Source organism: Prionailurus viverrinus, chromosome A2 (genome assembly GCF_022837055.1).
Source record: "Prionailurus viverrinus isolate Anna chromosome A2, UM_Priviv_1.0, whole genome shotgun sequence".
Classification (NCBI taxonomy): Eukaryota; Metazoa; Chordata; class Mammalia; order Carnivora; family Felidae; genus Prionailurus; species Prionailurus viverrinus.
This window is the reverse complement of record NC_062562.1, coordinates 63209003-63224054: the sequence shown is the minus strand read 5'-3', so window position 1 is coordinate 63224054 and position 15052 is coordinate 63209003. Positions and strand designations below refer to the sequence as shown.

At 48.6% G+C, this 15052-nt stretch overlaps 1 protein-coding gene across 6 annotated transcripts in view; it reads right to left on the bottom strand.

Moving 5' to 3' along the window:
- The window catches only part of ABCA13 (ATP binding cassette subfamily A member 13), a 395893-nt gene that overhangs the window by 91321 nt on the left and 289520 nt on the right, over positions 1-15052 (bottom strand). For all 6 annotated transcript variants that reach the window (XM_047839515.1, XM_047839521.1, XM_047839537.1 and 3 more), the window contains 2 exons: positions 9530-9686; positions 3855-4108 (listed from right to left, as the gene is read on the bottom strand). In XM_047839515.1, the coding sequence (XP_047695471.1) occupies positions 3855-4108; positions 9530-9686 (411 nt within the window). The remainder of the gene's footprint in view (positions 1-3854; positions 4109-9529; positions 9687-15052) is intronic.

Sequence of the window (15052 nt, the reverse complement as noted above, 5' to 3'; positions counted from 1 at the left end):
CCGGCAGCCTTTCCTGACTCAACGAGGTGAGACTGAGACCCTTCTTCCTCCCTGTTTCCAAGACCCATTCCCAAGTTCTCCCATCAGCAGCTCTGAGCCAGGAATCACCTGGAAAGCTGTACAGGTATCTCCTCGATGCATCCCCAGAGTTTTTGATCTCAGGGTTGTGGGGGGAGCGTAGGGGCGGGAAAGTGTATTTGTTTACATGTCAGGTCATTGTAACAGACGCAGGACAATGGCTTGGAGTCACTTCCCGTTGGTCACCTCACAACCCAACATGCAGTGCATCCTTAACTGTGCTCAGAAAACTTCGGGCTGAGGAGGAATACGCATGGGCACCAGAGAGTCGGCAGAGAAATGCTGTCCTGGGGCCCGTGCCCGCTCCCTCCCAGCCAGCAAAGGCACAGACAGCAAAGCCCAGCTCCAGACCGGAGAGAGAGTGTAGGCAAGAAGGTGTCTGGAGGCACTGGGCCTGACTGGGACTCCGCCAGGGCTCAGGTCCTAGTGGAGGCCTGGGCTCTGAGCACACGGCCGAAGGTCAGCAGCAGGCTGCGGTTCAAGGTCAGCACAGCCTAGGACAGACAGCAAGGAGGTAGGCTCGCTCACTCATCTCTCAGGACCAGCATCGGGTGCTGGTCACGGACACGCCGCTGAGCAGGGGCGGGGGACCAGCACCGACCGTGCCAGGGTCAGGGGGCAGGGTCCTCCTGTTCTCTTCCACGATCCAGCTAGAGCACCAGACTTCCCGCACCAAGGAACTGACAGGCAGGCAGAGCAGAGGAACACGTAAACGCTGTAAAAAGACACTGTGGTCCCGGCAGAGAAAGACAGGCTGGAAGGCATCAGGCCAGCCCTGGGAGTTGGGTGCTGGAGGTGAGAGAGGTCAGTCCTGCCAGAGACCCCGACTGGGCAGGTGACCAGAGGCAAACGCCACCCACGGGTGTAGAGCAAGGGTCACGGAAAGCTTTACGGAGCACGAGCAGGGCAACTTGAGGGGGCCTGGCTAAGAACCTTGGATTTTCTCCTTTAGGCAATGATTAATGACCCGACTAGATGCGGATTTAGAAAAACAAATTAATTTGGTGGGATGGTCACTGTAGTAGCCATCCGTAAGGAGTGGTAGGCAGCGAGCGTCTCCATCAGATTGAATTTCAGTGCCCTGTGGCCTCCCCGCTGACAAAGAGCAGTAAATACCGACTATTTACTGTGGATAGCACAGACATTATTCTAAAATATGGTTTAACTTATGCTCCGCAGAGGAATACGGGAAGACTTCTCTTTGAAAAAGAAATCTTTTGGGGGGCCTGGGTGGCTGAGTTGTTTAAACATCTTGACTGTTGGTTTCAGCTGGGGTCATGATCTCACAGTTTGTGAGTTCAAGACCCACGTGGGGCTCCACTCTGAGAGCTCGGAGCCTCCTTGGGATACCCTTTATCCCTCTCTCTCTCTGCCCCTCCCTGGCTTGCTCTCTCTCTTTTTCACAAAGTAAATAAGTAAAAAATAAAATAAATGGAATGGAATGAAATAGAATAGAATAGAATAGAATAGAATAGAATAGAATAGAATAGAATAGAAAAGTCTTTTGATGCTACTGGAAACTGGGGCACCCTGAAATCCATCCAAGGGGATTCTACAATTTAGGTTTCAAAACAATTAAACTCACGAAGGCCAATCACGGAACCAATTATGCTGGAAAAGCACTCAGAATGCTCTTCCAAATTCAGTCAGATACTGGAAATCCATGGACCCCAGAGTGAAAGTGCCCAGTTCAAGATAGCCTTTAGGATTTGTATTCAAAGCGGTTCACTGCTGTAGCAGATTGGAAGGAATTATAAAGGAAGCGTGCCTTGAGAGGATGGACAGGAAAAAGTCTATAAAGTCTTCACCACAAAATATTAGTAACATGCCCGTGATCCTCAACAGGTTCTCTCCAGGGACATGGTCCTCATTAGTAATTTCTCCGTGAAGGATCCCTCTCACAGTTGAATCTAGAGAGAAATGCACAGCTCCTGGAAAGAGCGAGTCAGTGGATGTGGGCCACATGGGTCACAGAGGGAGAGGCACGTCACTGTGAGGCCGACCCAGGAAAGCACATTTGTTTGGCAGCCATCGAAAATGTGCTACCTGGCAATATTCTAGACATCTTGGCAAAGCCACTTAAATCCCACTTAGAATAACAGAGACGTGTGTGTGTACATAATTGTGTGTCTATGTAAGTAGACACATCAACATAAACGTAAGTTCTATATTATTATGGGTTCATATATGGGGTATATGTAAATTTAAGAACTATTAAGGGTGCCTGAGTGGCTCAGTCGGCTATGCGTCCAACTTCAGTTCAGGTCATGAGCTCATGGTTCATGAGTTCGAGCCCCGCGTCGTGCTGTGCTGACAGCTCGGAGCCTGGAACCTGCTTTAGAGTCTGTGTCTCCCTCTCTCTCTGCCCCTATCCCCACTCTCTGTCTCTGTCTCAAAAATAAATCAATAGTAAAAAAAAATTTTTTTAATGAGTTGTTATGGTACCAACGAAATTCACCCGACATGTTGGGAAATTGAGCTCTTTCCATAGGGGAAAATGAAACCATTGGAACGATCCCCTCACAGGTTGGTGTATGATCTTTTGACGTTCTCCTTCCTAGGGTTGGTGACTCACAGCGATCAAAAAAGAAAAGAAGATGGCAATGCAAGCTGGTGCAGCCACTCTAGAAAACAGTATGGAGGCTCCTCAAAAAACTAAAACTAGAACCACCCTAACCAGCAATTGCACTATCAGGCATTTATCCACGGGATACAGGTGTGCTGTTTCGAAGGGACACATGCGCCCCCAAGTTTATAGCAGCACTATCAACAATAGCCAAAGTACGGAAAGAGCCCAAATGTCCCTCGATGGATGAGTGGATAAAGAAGATGTGGTATGTATATATATGTATATATATATATATATGTATATATATATATACATATATATATATGTATATACGTATATACATATATATGTATATATACGTATATACATATATATGTATATATACATATATATGTATATATGTATATATACATATATACATACATGTGTATGTATACATATATACATATATGTGTATGTATACATACACATATATGTATACATATATACATATGTATGTATATATACATATATACATTATACATATGTATATATACATATACATATATATACATATGTGTGTGTATATATACATATGTATGTGTATATATATACCATACATATATATGTGTGTGTATATATATATATATATATATATACACACACAATGGAGTATTACTCGACAATCAAAAAGAATAAAATCTTGCCATTTGCAGCTACGTGGATGGAACTGGAGGGTATTATGCTAAGTGAAATGAGTCAGTCAGAGAAAGACAAATATCACATGACTGTACCCATAGGAGACAAAAGAGATGAACATAAGGGAAGGGAAACGAAAATAATATAAAAACAGGAAGGGAGACAAAACCAAAGAGACTCATAAATATGGAGAACAAACTGAGGGTTACTGGAGGGATTGTGGGAGGGGAGCTGGGCTAAATGGGCAAGGGGCATTAAGGAATCTACTGCTGGAATCATCGTTGCACTAGATGCTAACTAATTTGGATGTAAATTTTAAAAAATAAAAAAGAAAATTAAAAAAAATTAAAAAAGAAAAGAAGGAAAGAAGAGGAAAAAAACCCGACAAAAAATCACAATCTTCACTCATTATAACTGCGTGTAGCACTGACGGGATGCATTTCTTATCTTGCAATCTCCAAGATGGAGCTCTCTCTCCCTCTTCGGTCAAAGGTCGGTGCCCTCCCAGGCTGAGCCCCGCGGGACGTACCGCGGCCGCTGCAGAAGGTCCCAGTGCAGCAGAACCCTCAGGATGAGAAGCACGGTGCCTTGTGAGGCCAACTGCACGAAGGTCCAGCCCAGGAAGTTCATCTCAAAGGGGCTCACGTAGGAATCGACGCCGAAGCTGTGGGTCAGGTCGTACTTGATCTGGTTGTAGCAGAGTTCGATCAGCCCCTGCCCCAGGCAGAACTGAGGAAATACGGTGAAAACCCACTTGAGGACGTCATAGATGTTCTGCAGACTCTGTGTAGAGAAAGAAAGAGACATCAGACTGACAGCTCTTGAAACCCTCCGTGTCTCCCTGGCCGTCCCATGTGCCAGGTCCCCCTTGCCCCAGCCACTCAGCGACACGCGCGGGCGGCTACGGAACCAGAGAGAATGATCCTCAAGCCTCAGGTCTAGTGGTATTGCATTGCCCGGGGATGGACGTGCGTGGGAGCCTAAACCTACTTCCTCCTTCCAAGTTATCCTTCTGGAATAGGCAGGTCTATCCTAAGCCTGTACCTCAGATGTACTTTGGAAGCACATAATTTGTCTGCTTCACAGGCTCATGGGTGGAGAGGAAGTTCGTCTGCATCACGAAGTCTTGCCCCCACCCAATTTAGGGGAGACCTCGGAGAAGACTTCTGAGCTGAAGCTAGAGTAAGTGAAGACTCTGGGGGCTGCTACGATGGCATGGATGTACGTTTCCTGTGAGACGGACATGGACTTGCGGGGCCCGTGGTGAAAGGTTATAGACTGAATGGTTGTGCCCCTCAAGTTCATGGTTCCAGCCCTGATCCCCAGCGTGATGGTATTAGGAGGCTGGACCTTAGGGAGGTGATTCAGGTTGGACGAGGTCATGAAAACAGAACCCCCACATGGGATCAGTGCCCTCGTAGGAAGAGGAAGAGACACTAGCATTTCCCGCCCCTGCTGTGCGGGGACGCGGCTGGGAGGAGGTCGTCTGCAAGGCAGGAAGTGGGTCCTAACCAAGACCTGATTCTACAGGCAGCTTGATCTCTGATGCCCAGTCTCCAGAATGGTGAGAAGTAAGTATCTGTTGTTCAAGCCACCCGGCCTGTGGCAAATGTTATAAGTGACACTCTCAGTCACAGGCAACATGAGTGTTCAAACGGGTGGATAATACTGGGAGTTGTCGCTGGGAACATGTTAATCACACATAAAATGCCTCCTTCAAACTTAGCCTAAGTAAATGTTAAACATATGTAGTTGTCAGGGTGCCTGAGTGGCTCAGTCAGTTAAGCGTCTGACTCTAGGTGATGATCTCACAGTTCGTGGGTTCGAGCCCCTCATCAGGCTCTGTGTTGACAGTGCAGAGCCTGCTTAGGATTCTCTCTCTCCCTCTCTCTGCCCCTCCCCGACTCGTGTTGTCTCTGTCTCTCTCAAAATAAATAAGTAAAAACTCTAATATATACATATAGTTGTCTTTCTTAAGTGTTGTTTCAAGGACAAAGACGAATAAAAGAACAGAAGGAAACATCACATAGATGATTGCAAAGAAAAGAAAAAACAACATAGGACACGCTGCATACTTGAACAATACCATTTTCAAATTAAATGTATACATATGGGGGCGCCTGGGTGGCTCAGTCGGTTAAGCGGCCGACTTCAGCTCAGGTCATCTCATGGTTCGTGGCTTTGAGCCCCCGTGTCGAGTTCTGTGCTGACAGCTCAAAGCCTGGAGCCTGCTTCGGATTCTGTGTCTCCCTCTCTCTCTGCCCCTCCCCCGCTCACGCTGTCTCTGTCTCTCAAAAATAAACATTAAAAAAATTTTTTTAAATGTATACATATAAATGTATGTATCTGCCATAAAATTTACTATTTTTCTTACCCGGTGGTATCTTATGAATGTGAGCTCTATTCCATAATTGAGGTTAGAATTGCCAGAGTGTTAATCATCGTCCATTAGGACTTCCTGGTAAGTACCACGTACTGGAAGCTTGATGGAACATCACTGCAGTCCATTCCCTCCATAAACGTACAAAGTCCTGACTGGTAGACCCAGTTACCACTGAGGAAACACGCTCAAGGGGCTGATGAATGTGTTTAAGCCACATCGTGGTAGGCCCAGGATTTGACCCTGATCTTTCTGGCCCGAAGCATAAAATCTCTCCACCAAGGAATTCAGCCTTGAGAAAATTCACTGCAAAGTGGTCTTTTCAGCTGACTTTTAAAGACGGGGGGTAGCTAAGCACGTAACCCAGGAAGACCACATTAACCGCCTGCCAGACAAAGCTATGGAAACACAATCAAGAATTAAGGCTCAAGAATTATGGGTTCAATGTCACTGTCTCTTTATGGTCAAATTCAAAAACTGATCTGAACAGTAATATTTTATAAGGGTGCAAAGTCATCATACTGTATACACTATAATACACAGCAGGGGGCATACCATATCACCATTAAAGTTTACAAAATCATCAATTGTCTATTTCATCCTGGACAATGTCCAGTTTTCCCTTACGATGAAAACTGACAGCCGGACTTGTATAAATGTAGTCTTAAATAATGTGATTTGGTGGGGTGCCTGAGTGGCTCAGTCAGTTGAGCATCTGACTTCGGCTCAGGTCATGATCTCGCGGTTTGTGAGTTCGAGCCCCGTGTCGGGCTCCGTGCTGACAGCTCGGAGCCTGGAGCCTCTTCGGATCCTGTGTCTCCCTCTCTCTGCCCCTCCCCTACTCATGCTCTGTCTCTATCTCTCAAAAAATTAATAAAGATTAAAAAAATATTTTTTAAATTATGTCATTTGGGAGCAACAGAAAATTCAAGAAAGGGGCATGAATTGTTTCATTACGGCTTATTGTCTTTTGCATACAGACACGGGAAAGTCATGAAAACTTCATCTACTTGTCCCTTACCTCTTGTCTTGACTTCCTACCACTCCTTATAGATTTCAACCAGTCCTACTGGGACTTATTAATCCCAGTTTTCATAAAACTGTGTCCCTGAATCAAACAATGTACCACATGAAAGGATTTTCTCTCACTGGTTATAATGTAGAAACAGTAGAATACTACAGTTTCTGACTCAGGAACTGGTAACTAAGGAAGCCTCATATTAAAAAAAAAAATAAGTTTATTTATTTATTTTGAGAGAGAGACAGAGGGACAGGGAGAGAGGGAGAGAAAGAGAGTCACTGCATTGTCAGCACAGAGCCCGACATGGGACTCGAACTCACCAACTGTGAGATCATGACCTGAGTCGAAGTCGGACGCTCAACCAGCTGAGCCCCCCAGGGGTCCCAAGGAAGCCACACATTAACGATGAGGACTTCACATCTGCCTTAAGGAATTCACAGTTGTGCCAACAAAAACAAAGCTGTTGGTGGTGCACAGATGCTGAACTGAACTGACAGATAAGCCACATATACGACGGGAGACAGCTGCCCAAATTCAGGGAATAACAATCCATACGTGTCTTATTTAAGGTAACTGCAAACTGATGGAGTGTGCAAAGAAATAAGTTACTGAAACTCTGAGTTTTTCCTCTGCTGACCTCCCTCGCCCGAAACACAGAGATTCTCCCCAGCAGGAAAGGAAGCTGTTTGAGATCGTGAGTTAGACTCAAAATGCATTTTCTATAGAGATCAGCTCGGGGCACCTGGTGGGCTCGGTCAGTTAAATGTCCGACTTCGGCTCAGGTCATGATCTCACAGTTGGTGAGTTCGAGCCCTGTGTCGGGCTCTGTGCTGACAGCTCGGAGCCTGGAGCCTGCTTCGGATTCTGTGTGTCCCTGTCTCTCTGCCCCTCCTTCACTCTCTCCCTCTCTCTCTCAAAACTGAAAACCCATTTAAAATTTAAAAAAAAATCAGCTTAAAAACTGTGATTTGGTAAAAATTACAACACCCCGATTAACATCACAGTTTAGAGGCACGATGGTTAATACAACCTGGTTCACTGCCTCGTAAGGACAATCTGAGAACCCAGTCAGTTCTGATTGATTCTGTAAGAACATAAGTATTGCTCTGACGCTTACAAGTGAGTATTTGAAATCACCCCTTTATGATGTTGGTTTTCTTAGGTAAATAATATCCAAATAGAGCGCAAAGGGAATGAACGACCTTGGCAACACAGTAAGATCTCTCTTACTATTTGTTAACAATCGAGTGTGGCCCTGTCCTGCAAACAACCTGTTGCGCACTGATCTCTCTCCACATCAGCGATGCTGTTTGTAACCGGAGCTGACCTCTGTGCTGGAAGGTCACGGACACAAAGGCTCCCGACTCGTTTCCTCTCTGGGTCCAGATGATCTCGCCTCCTCCCCTTTCTTCCTGTGATCCTGTCCCCTAGGGTTCACCCTTCCCACCAGCAGGAGTGTCTCCCGAGTCTACTTTCTTTCCCACCTGACAGCTCCCGAGGACCCCCGCGAGGCCCGGGTCCTGGCAGACAGCCGGAGGGCTGGGAGGGAAGGTGTGTACTATTTCCTCTACCTTCAGTGTCCTCCTCTAGCTAAAGCCCGATCGTAGTATTAGGGTTTTGTACACAAAGGCTACACATTAGTACAGATCAGCATCAACACCTGATCCGCAAAACTGCCCTAAACAGATCGTTTCCTCCATCGAATGCATAGCGACTATTTCCGTACTTGGTGCTTCCACGCCAACGTGGGGCAGAACACCAGGAGACAATGTTAGCCACCCCTGGAACATCGAGGGTCTCTGCGAGCCCAGGCCCAAGGATGTGAGCTTGCCCTGATGAGGCAGGCATCCGTCCCCGACTTGCTTGAGACAGGCCAGCAGCACTGGAGGGTGAGCCCTTTCTGGACCAACTTCTCGGCCCACCGGTCAATCACACACCCGGACGCCTAAGGACTCCAAGTCCAGGCAGACAGCAGGGAGTCGGAAGGGACGGTGGAGGATGCTGGGAGCGGAAAGCAGGGAAGAAAACGACACAACTAAGTGCAAAATGACATCGGGCCCCAGGGGAAGTGCAGGGGAGACTGAGGAGGGGTAAAGCAGACAAGACCCAGGCTGGCTCAGGGGGAGGAAACAGGCGGCAGGTGCATGACCGGGACACCACCAGATCCAGCTTGACGGATGGATGGGACCCAAAAAGTGACTCACTAATGTGAGCGCCTGGGGGAGAGAGGCTTCGAGACGCATCCTCTCACTGTCACACCGGGGGAAAGGAAGGCCCTTCTCAGGGCACACTCGGAAAGTGACCAAACCAGGGATGTTCCGGGGCTCACAGGGAAGGGGGCAGATCCACCTTCTGGTCCAGCCCTCTTGCGTTCGCAGAGCATGGTGAGTCACGGCAGTGTTCCCAACCCATAGCAAGCATGTGACCGCCCAGAGAGGAGCACCTGACCCCTATTCCTGACACATTTGGACGGGACACGTTTCATGCCTTCATTCGCCCTTGCAAGCGCCTATCAATAATTAATCAACAAACAGAGACACGGCGGCGAACATGGGCCTGCCCTTGCTAGCGCAGCAGCAGCACAAACTGTGTGTTTTGGGTCAGTTCTCGCCAGGCCTGAGCACGGGTCTCCTAATGGCGCACGGGTTTGGGTTAATCAGGGTCAGTCTCTCTTCCCGGTGGTTAAAGACAGTGCACACTGGCACGTCATCCTTTCCTTCCAGCTGGAAAACCAACGGCAGGGGCAGGAGCCAACACGCACGTCCTCGGGGTGCCCCGGGCTGTGAGGCTGGCACCCACTGACCTGAGCTTTGGAGATGATGGCCAGCAGCCTGGGCATGATGGTCATCAACAAGGTGCAGAGCCCAAAGATGAAGTTCAGGGACACGTAGGAGATGAACGCCACGTCCGAGCTGGAGAAGATTCTGGACATCAGATACATCCATGGGAGAGTCGCATATCTAAGGAATAAAGGGAAAAATCATGTGTGTTTTCCCGTGACAAGACAGAAGCATAGACTTTGGTTGGCCTGGTGGCTTCTCACTCGGTGAACAGAGACACACATTATGGTTTTGACAACAAATCCCCCTGAACACACAGCTCACTTGCGAGGCTCCAGGGAGCACTGGGTATAACGGCAGCAACACTGGGTAGGGTCAACCCCTGGGCAGCACGTGCACCTGCACCCGGGCCTCCCCGACCTGGAGGAAGTCTGCGGACGTCCCCACGCCCCTCCCTCAAAGGGGCGAGCCTGGGTCTTGCTTCTTTGCTCCGATCCTCACCAGTAAAGCGCAAATGGTTCCTATTTAGGGACGCCTGGGTGGCTCAGTCGGTTGGGTGTCCGACTTCGGCTCAGGTCATGATCCCACGGTTTGTGAGTTCGAGCCCCATGTCAGGCTCTGTGCTGACAGCTCGGAGCCTGGAGCCTGCTTCGGATTCTGTGTCTCCCTCTCTCTCTGCCCCTCCCCTGCTCGCTCTCTCTCTCTCTCTCTCTCCCAAAAATAAATAAATATTAGAAAAAAATAATTTAAAAAATAATGATAAAATAAACCCAACCTTTCTCCCACGTCCCCATGTGCTCTTTACATGGTTGAGGCAAAGGTGTCACCATTTTCTTAGCGTGATTTAGCGGCTTTGCCTGAAATACTCAAGTGCCTTCTGAATGCCCAGGGTTTCCTTAATCTGTTAAGTAGCTCTGGAGAGTCTAAGACCCCCAAATGGTGAGACCCAGGCCCCACCCACCGAGGGGGCTATTAATTCCTTTTCCATAGGAATCCATGGCATCAGAATGAGCCCTTGGGTCAAAGGACCCATCCTCATATCCCAGAAACTACAATAAATATAATAGCATACATAAAGTCATACACAGTTCCAGCAGCTTCTCGCCACGAAAATCTGCCTCAGAATTTGGGCAACGATGGAAATTAATTCCAGAATGTGCAAAGTGCAAGTGAACGCTTTTAAGCAAGTGTTCTTAAACAGCTGCCGTGCCGAGGAATCAAATTATGAGTAAAAAATTAAATTAAATTAGCTACCCAAGAGGTAGGTCAGGACGCCTTGGTGCTTTGAACTGTCAACACCTACCTACGAAGTAAAGCAGCAGAGACAGAAATCAAACAGCCCGTTCCCACGACACCACAACACCCTGACCGTCCCTTCTGGGACACAGCTCAAGTGCTGTGCTCCCTCAGGCACCTGCCTTGACAAGCACATGAAACAATAGTATCCAATGTGGGTTTTTTTTTTCTTTTTTTAATTTTTTTTAGAGAGAAAGAGAGCGTGGGTGGGGGAGGGGCAGAGGGAGGGGGGAGAGAGAGAGAGAGAGAGAGAGAGAGAGAGAGAGAGAGAGAGAATCCCAAGCAGGCTCCACGCTGTCAGCGCACAGCCTGACGTGGGGCTCAATCCCACGACTGTGAGATCATGACCTGACCTGAAATCAAGAGTTAGATGCTTAACTGACTGAGCCACCCAGGCGCCCCGGTCAAGCTTTCTCTTGACAATATTGTTTTTAATTTTTTTTAATGTTTATTTATTTTTGAGACAGAGAGAGACAGAACATGAACAGGGGAGGGGCAGAGAGAGAGGGAGACACAGAATCTGAAGCAGGCTCCAGGCTCTGAGCGGTCAGCACAGAGCCTGACGCGGGGCTCGAACTCATGAACTGTGAGATCATGACCTGAGCTGAAGTCGGACGCTTAACCTACCAAGCCACCCAGGCGCCCCTCTCTTGACAATATTTTTGATGACGTGAGGTTTCAGAGGACTGTGGTTTTTAGAAGTTTGGTGTTTTCTCATTTTATTTTATTTAAAAGTTTTTTTTTAAGTTTATTTTTGAGAGAGAGAGCGAGCGAGTGCGGGGTGGCAGCAGACAGAGAGGAAGACACAGAATCTGAAGCAGGCTCTGTGCTCAGCGTATAAGCCCCAACACGGGGCTCGATCCCACGACCCAAGGACCATGACCTGAGCCGAAATCAAGAGTCGGTTACTCAACCGACTGAGCCACCCGGGCGCCCCCAAAATGATTTTTATAATGGAAACGTAAGTGTTATTAACAATCTGTGAGTTAAATCTCGGGGCAGCTGTAAATAACTACTATAAAATTCTCTCTTATGAGTGAACCGAAAATCTCTTTAAATAAACTCCTGATCCAAAGGCCAGATTCTGCAACAGTGACAAATCGCGTTCCTTTTCCACAGGACAGCTCTCTAAGTAGCTGAAGGTGAACACGTCGGTCCTCTCACGCCTCTGCAACAAAAGGCCAGGCCCTTCGTGCTCCTCATAGGACACGGCATCCAGCCAAGTCTCTCCGTCAAATGTGCGACTGGGGTTTGGGGGCGTTGGGGTAGCAACACCTCACGGGGCATCTGACGGGACGCGGCCGGCACAAGGTGCAGCAGGATTATGTACATCACACTCGGCCAGTGTGTCATCCTCGGGAGCACAATCCAGGAACATCGCTGCCTCGAGATCCCACCGGGAAGCCCAGCGCCCCCATCAGAACGTGAGGGACCGGGCGCCTGGGCGGCTCAGGTGGTTAAGCGGCGGGCTTTGGCTCAGGTCATGATCTCGCAGTTCGTGGGTTCGAGCCCCGCGTCGGGATCTCTGCTGTCAGCACAGAGCCTGGAGCCGGCTTCGGATGCTGTGTCTCCCTCTCTCTCTGCCCCTCCCCTGCTTGCAGTCTCTCTTTCTCTCAAAAATAAATAAACTCAAAGAAGAAACTGAGGGACTGATCAGTTAATACTCTTCCACTGGTTCCTGCCCCATTTGAGACCGTACTCATTACATGAAGTTTCCACACCAGGTTATGTCATTTAAATATGTGACAAGGAGATCAAAGTGTTATAGAAGCAAAAAAGAAATCAGAGACAAAGGCACAGACTTACACACACAAGGCCACCAGAGTCGCTACCAGACTCACTATTGCTATGCTAGCAAACAGTCTTGGGGTGTGGCTTCCGGCCAGCTGTGCACCCATCACTTTGCTTGTCCGGGTTTTCTTCCTACACGTTCATTAGTTACCTTTCAAATACTTGGTTCACATAAACATCTCTGCAGCTCCAGGATCTCTGTCTTTTTTCTTCTTTTTTTTAAAAAAAAAAGGTAAATACGGACGCCTGGGTGGCTCAGTCAGTTAAGCATCCGACTTTGGCTCAGGTCATGATCCCATGGCTTGTGAGTTCGAGCCCTGCATCAGGCTCTGTGCTGACAGCTCGAAGCCTGGAGTCTGCTTCAGATTCTGTGTCTCCCTCTCTCTCTGACCCTCCCCCACTTGTGCTCTGTCTCTCTTTCTCAAAAATAAACATTAAAAATTAAAAAAAAAAAATGGGCAGAAGTGGAGCGCCGGGGTGGCTCAGTTGGTTAAGTGTCCGAATTCAGCTCAGGTCATGATCTCACTGTCCATGGGTTCGAACCCCATGTTGGATTCTGTGCTGACAGCTCGGAGCCTGGAGCCTGCTTCGGATTCTGTGTTTCCCTCTCTCGCTGCCCCTCCCTGACTCACACTCTGTCTCTCTCTTTCTCAAAAATAAATCAACATTAAAAAAAATTTTTTTAGAAGTTAAATAGGCTTCTAGAGCCTAATTTATCTTTTGGTGAAATCTACAGTGGCTTGTGCCAATCTCTACTCTTCTATTAAATACAATATTATATCATTTTAATGGCTTTAGCATTTGCTGGGCAGGGGTCTGCTGCTCACGCTTACTGTGGAATTTATGAGGTTTTCCTCCCTGGGAAAGCCAGCCTCTCGTCCACACCGCGTGAATTTTCCAAGACGTGGAACAGGCCCCCGTGGCCTGTCTTCACAATCCATTAGCGCGAAACATGCACTAAATATGTTCTTACAGTTTCCACTGTTCACAGATACTAGATTCCCCTTCTGGCATTCCTTGCCTCGTTTTGCTGCTAATTCTCACCCTCCAGCTTAAATGCCACGTTTTCCTGGCTAGACAGAGCCGGAAGGAAGAAAACAAGACAATTGTCACCGGGTATTTTCTTCTGTGTCTCTTTGAGACTCTGTGTACGTACCTGACCCCTAATTTCTTCAGATTCCAAACCCCATGTAATCCCAAGCCCCTTTTAACACCTGCCACGTCCTCAGGCTGCAGGGCACTCTGGGGCCCAGCCTTCCCGACTCCCAGCTCCAGCTTTCCACACCTCCCTCCCTGGACAGGGGTGAGCGGACACCCCTGCCCACCTGGGCCCCGGCAAAGAAAGAACCCCGTGTAAATGACAAGGAAACCTGCGGCCCCGGGGATGTTGCCTCAAGATCCCAGCCGGCCTCCCCGGAGTCCTTCTTCCCCGGGGTCCCCTGGCCTCCAACCCCGCCTGCTACCTTTACAGACACCCCCGTCCGAGTCCTGGATCCTTCACCCGAGCGGCAGCACCCCGGCTGGCCCGGGATGTGTGGCAAGGACCTGGGAGCGTCCCCCAGTTCCCAGGAAAATGCTGTGGCCGCACGCGCGGTGACTGGTCAGGGCTCCTCCCAGGCTGGCAAAGGCGCTCACGAGAGAAACAAGCTCCGCGACCACTCCTCCACGTTTCTCAGGAATTTCTAACCCTTTGATCTTGTCTGTTACCTTAAACCCCACGAGCTCCGCCTTCCTGAAGCTCGAAAGTAAGGTACAGCGAGGTCTGTTTAACCACACCGTCAGGACCCACGACGACACCACCCGCTCAACGGGATCGCTGCACTGAAATCAGACCATCCCCAGAGAAGCGGGAATCCCCGTACTAAGCTTTTATATCCAGGAACCCGAATTTCCCACGGACTGCAGCAAACAGGAGGTTCCGTCAGCACTTTTATGCCTGACAACGAAACTGCCTCCCAATACTAGCACGGTTCTCGCTGGGACAATGGGCCCAAAATCCATTAACTGGGGCCTCTTGCCACCCACTGTGAGCTTTCTATCAACTGTCTACTCTTCCCGGCACAGAACTGAAGCTCTACACCGAAGAAGACGAGGTGTAGAGGGAGTGATTAATTACTCCTCCCAAGGCCACAGAGTTAGTGAGTGGCCATATCAATCTTCCCAGAAAGGTCTGTCTGTCTGTCCTGTCTGTCTGTCTCTCTCTCTCTCTCTCTCTCCCAGCCAGCTATCCATCCATCCAGTCAGCTAACAATGACATATCCTTGTTGACGATGAACTCCGTCCCCCAAATAAATGCTCTGGGCCCGACTGTGATGTGTGTAAACTCACTTTACTTGTCATCTTGGGCGGAAATAAAGCAGAATGCGTTGTCTTCACAAATCATTAGGCTTGAATTATAATGAATTAGCGTGTTCATCACTTTCCCTGCTCTCAGCAAGGATCTCTCACGTGCTCAGCCC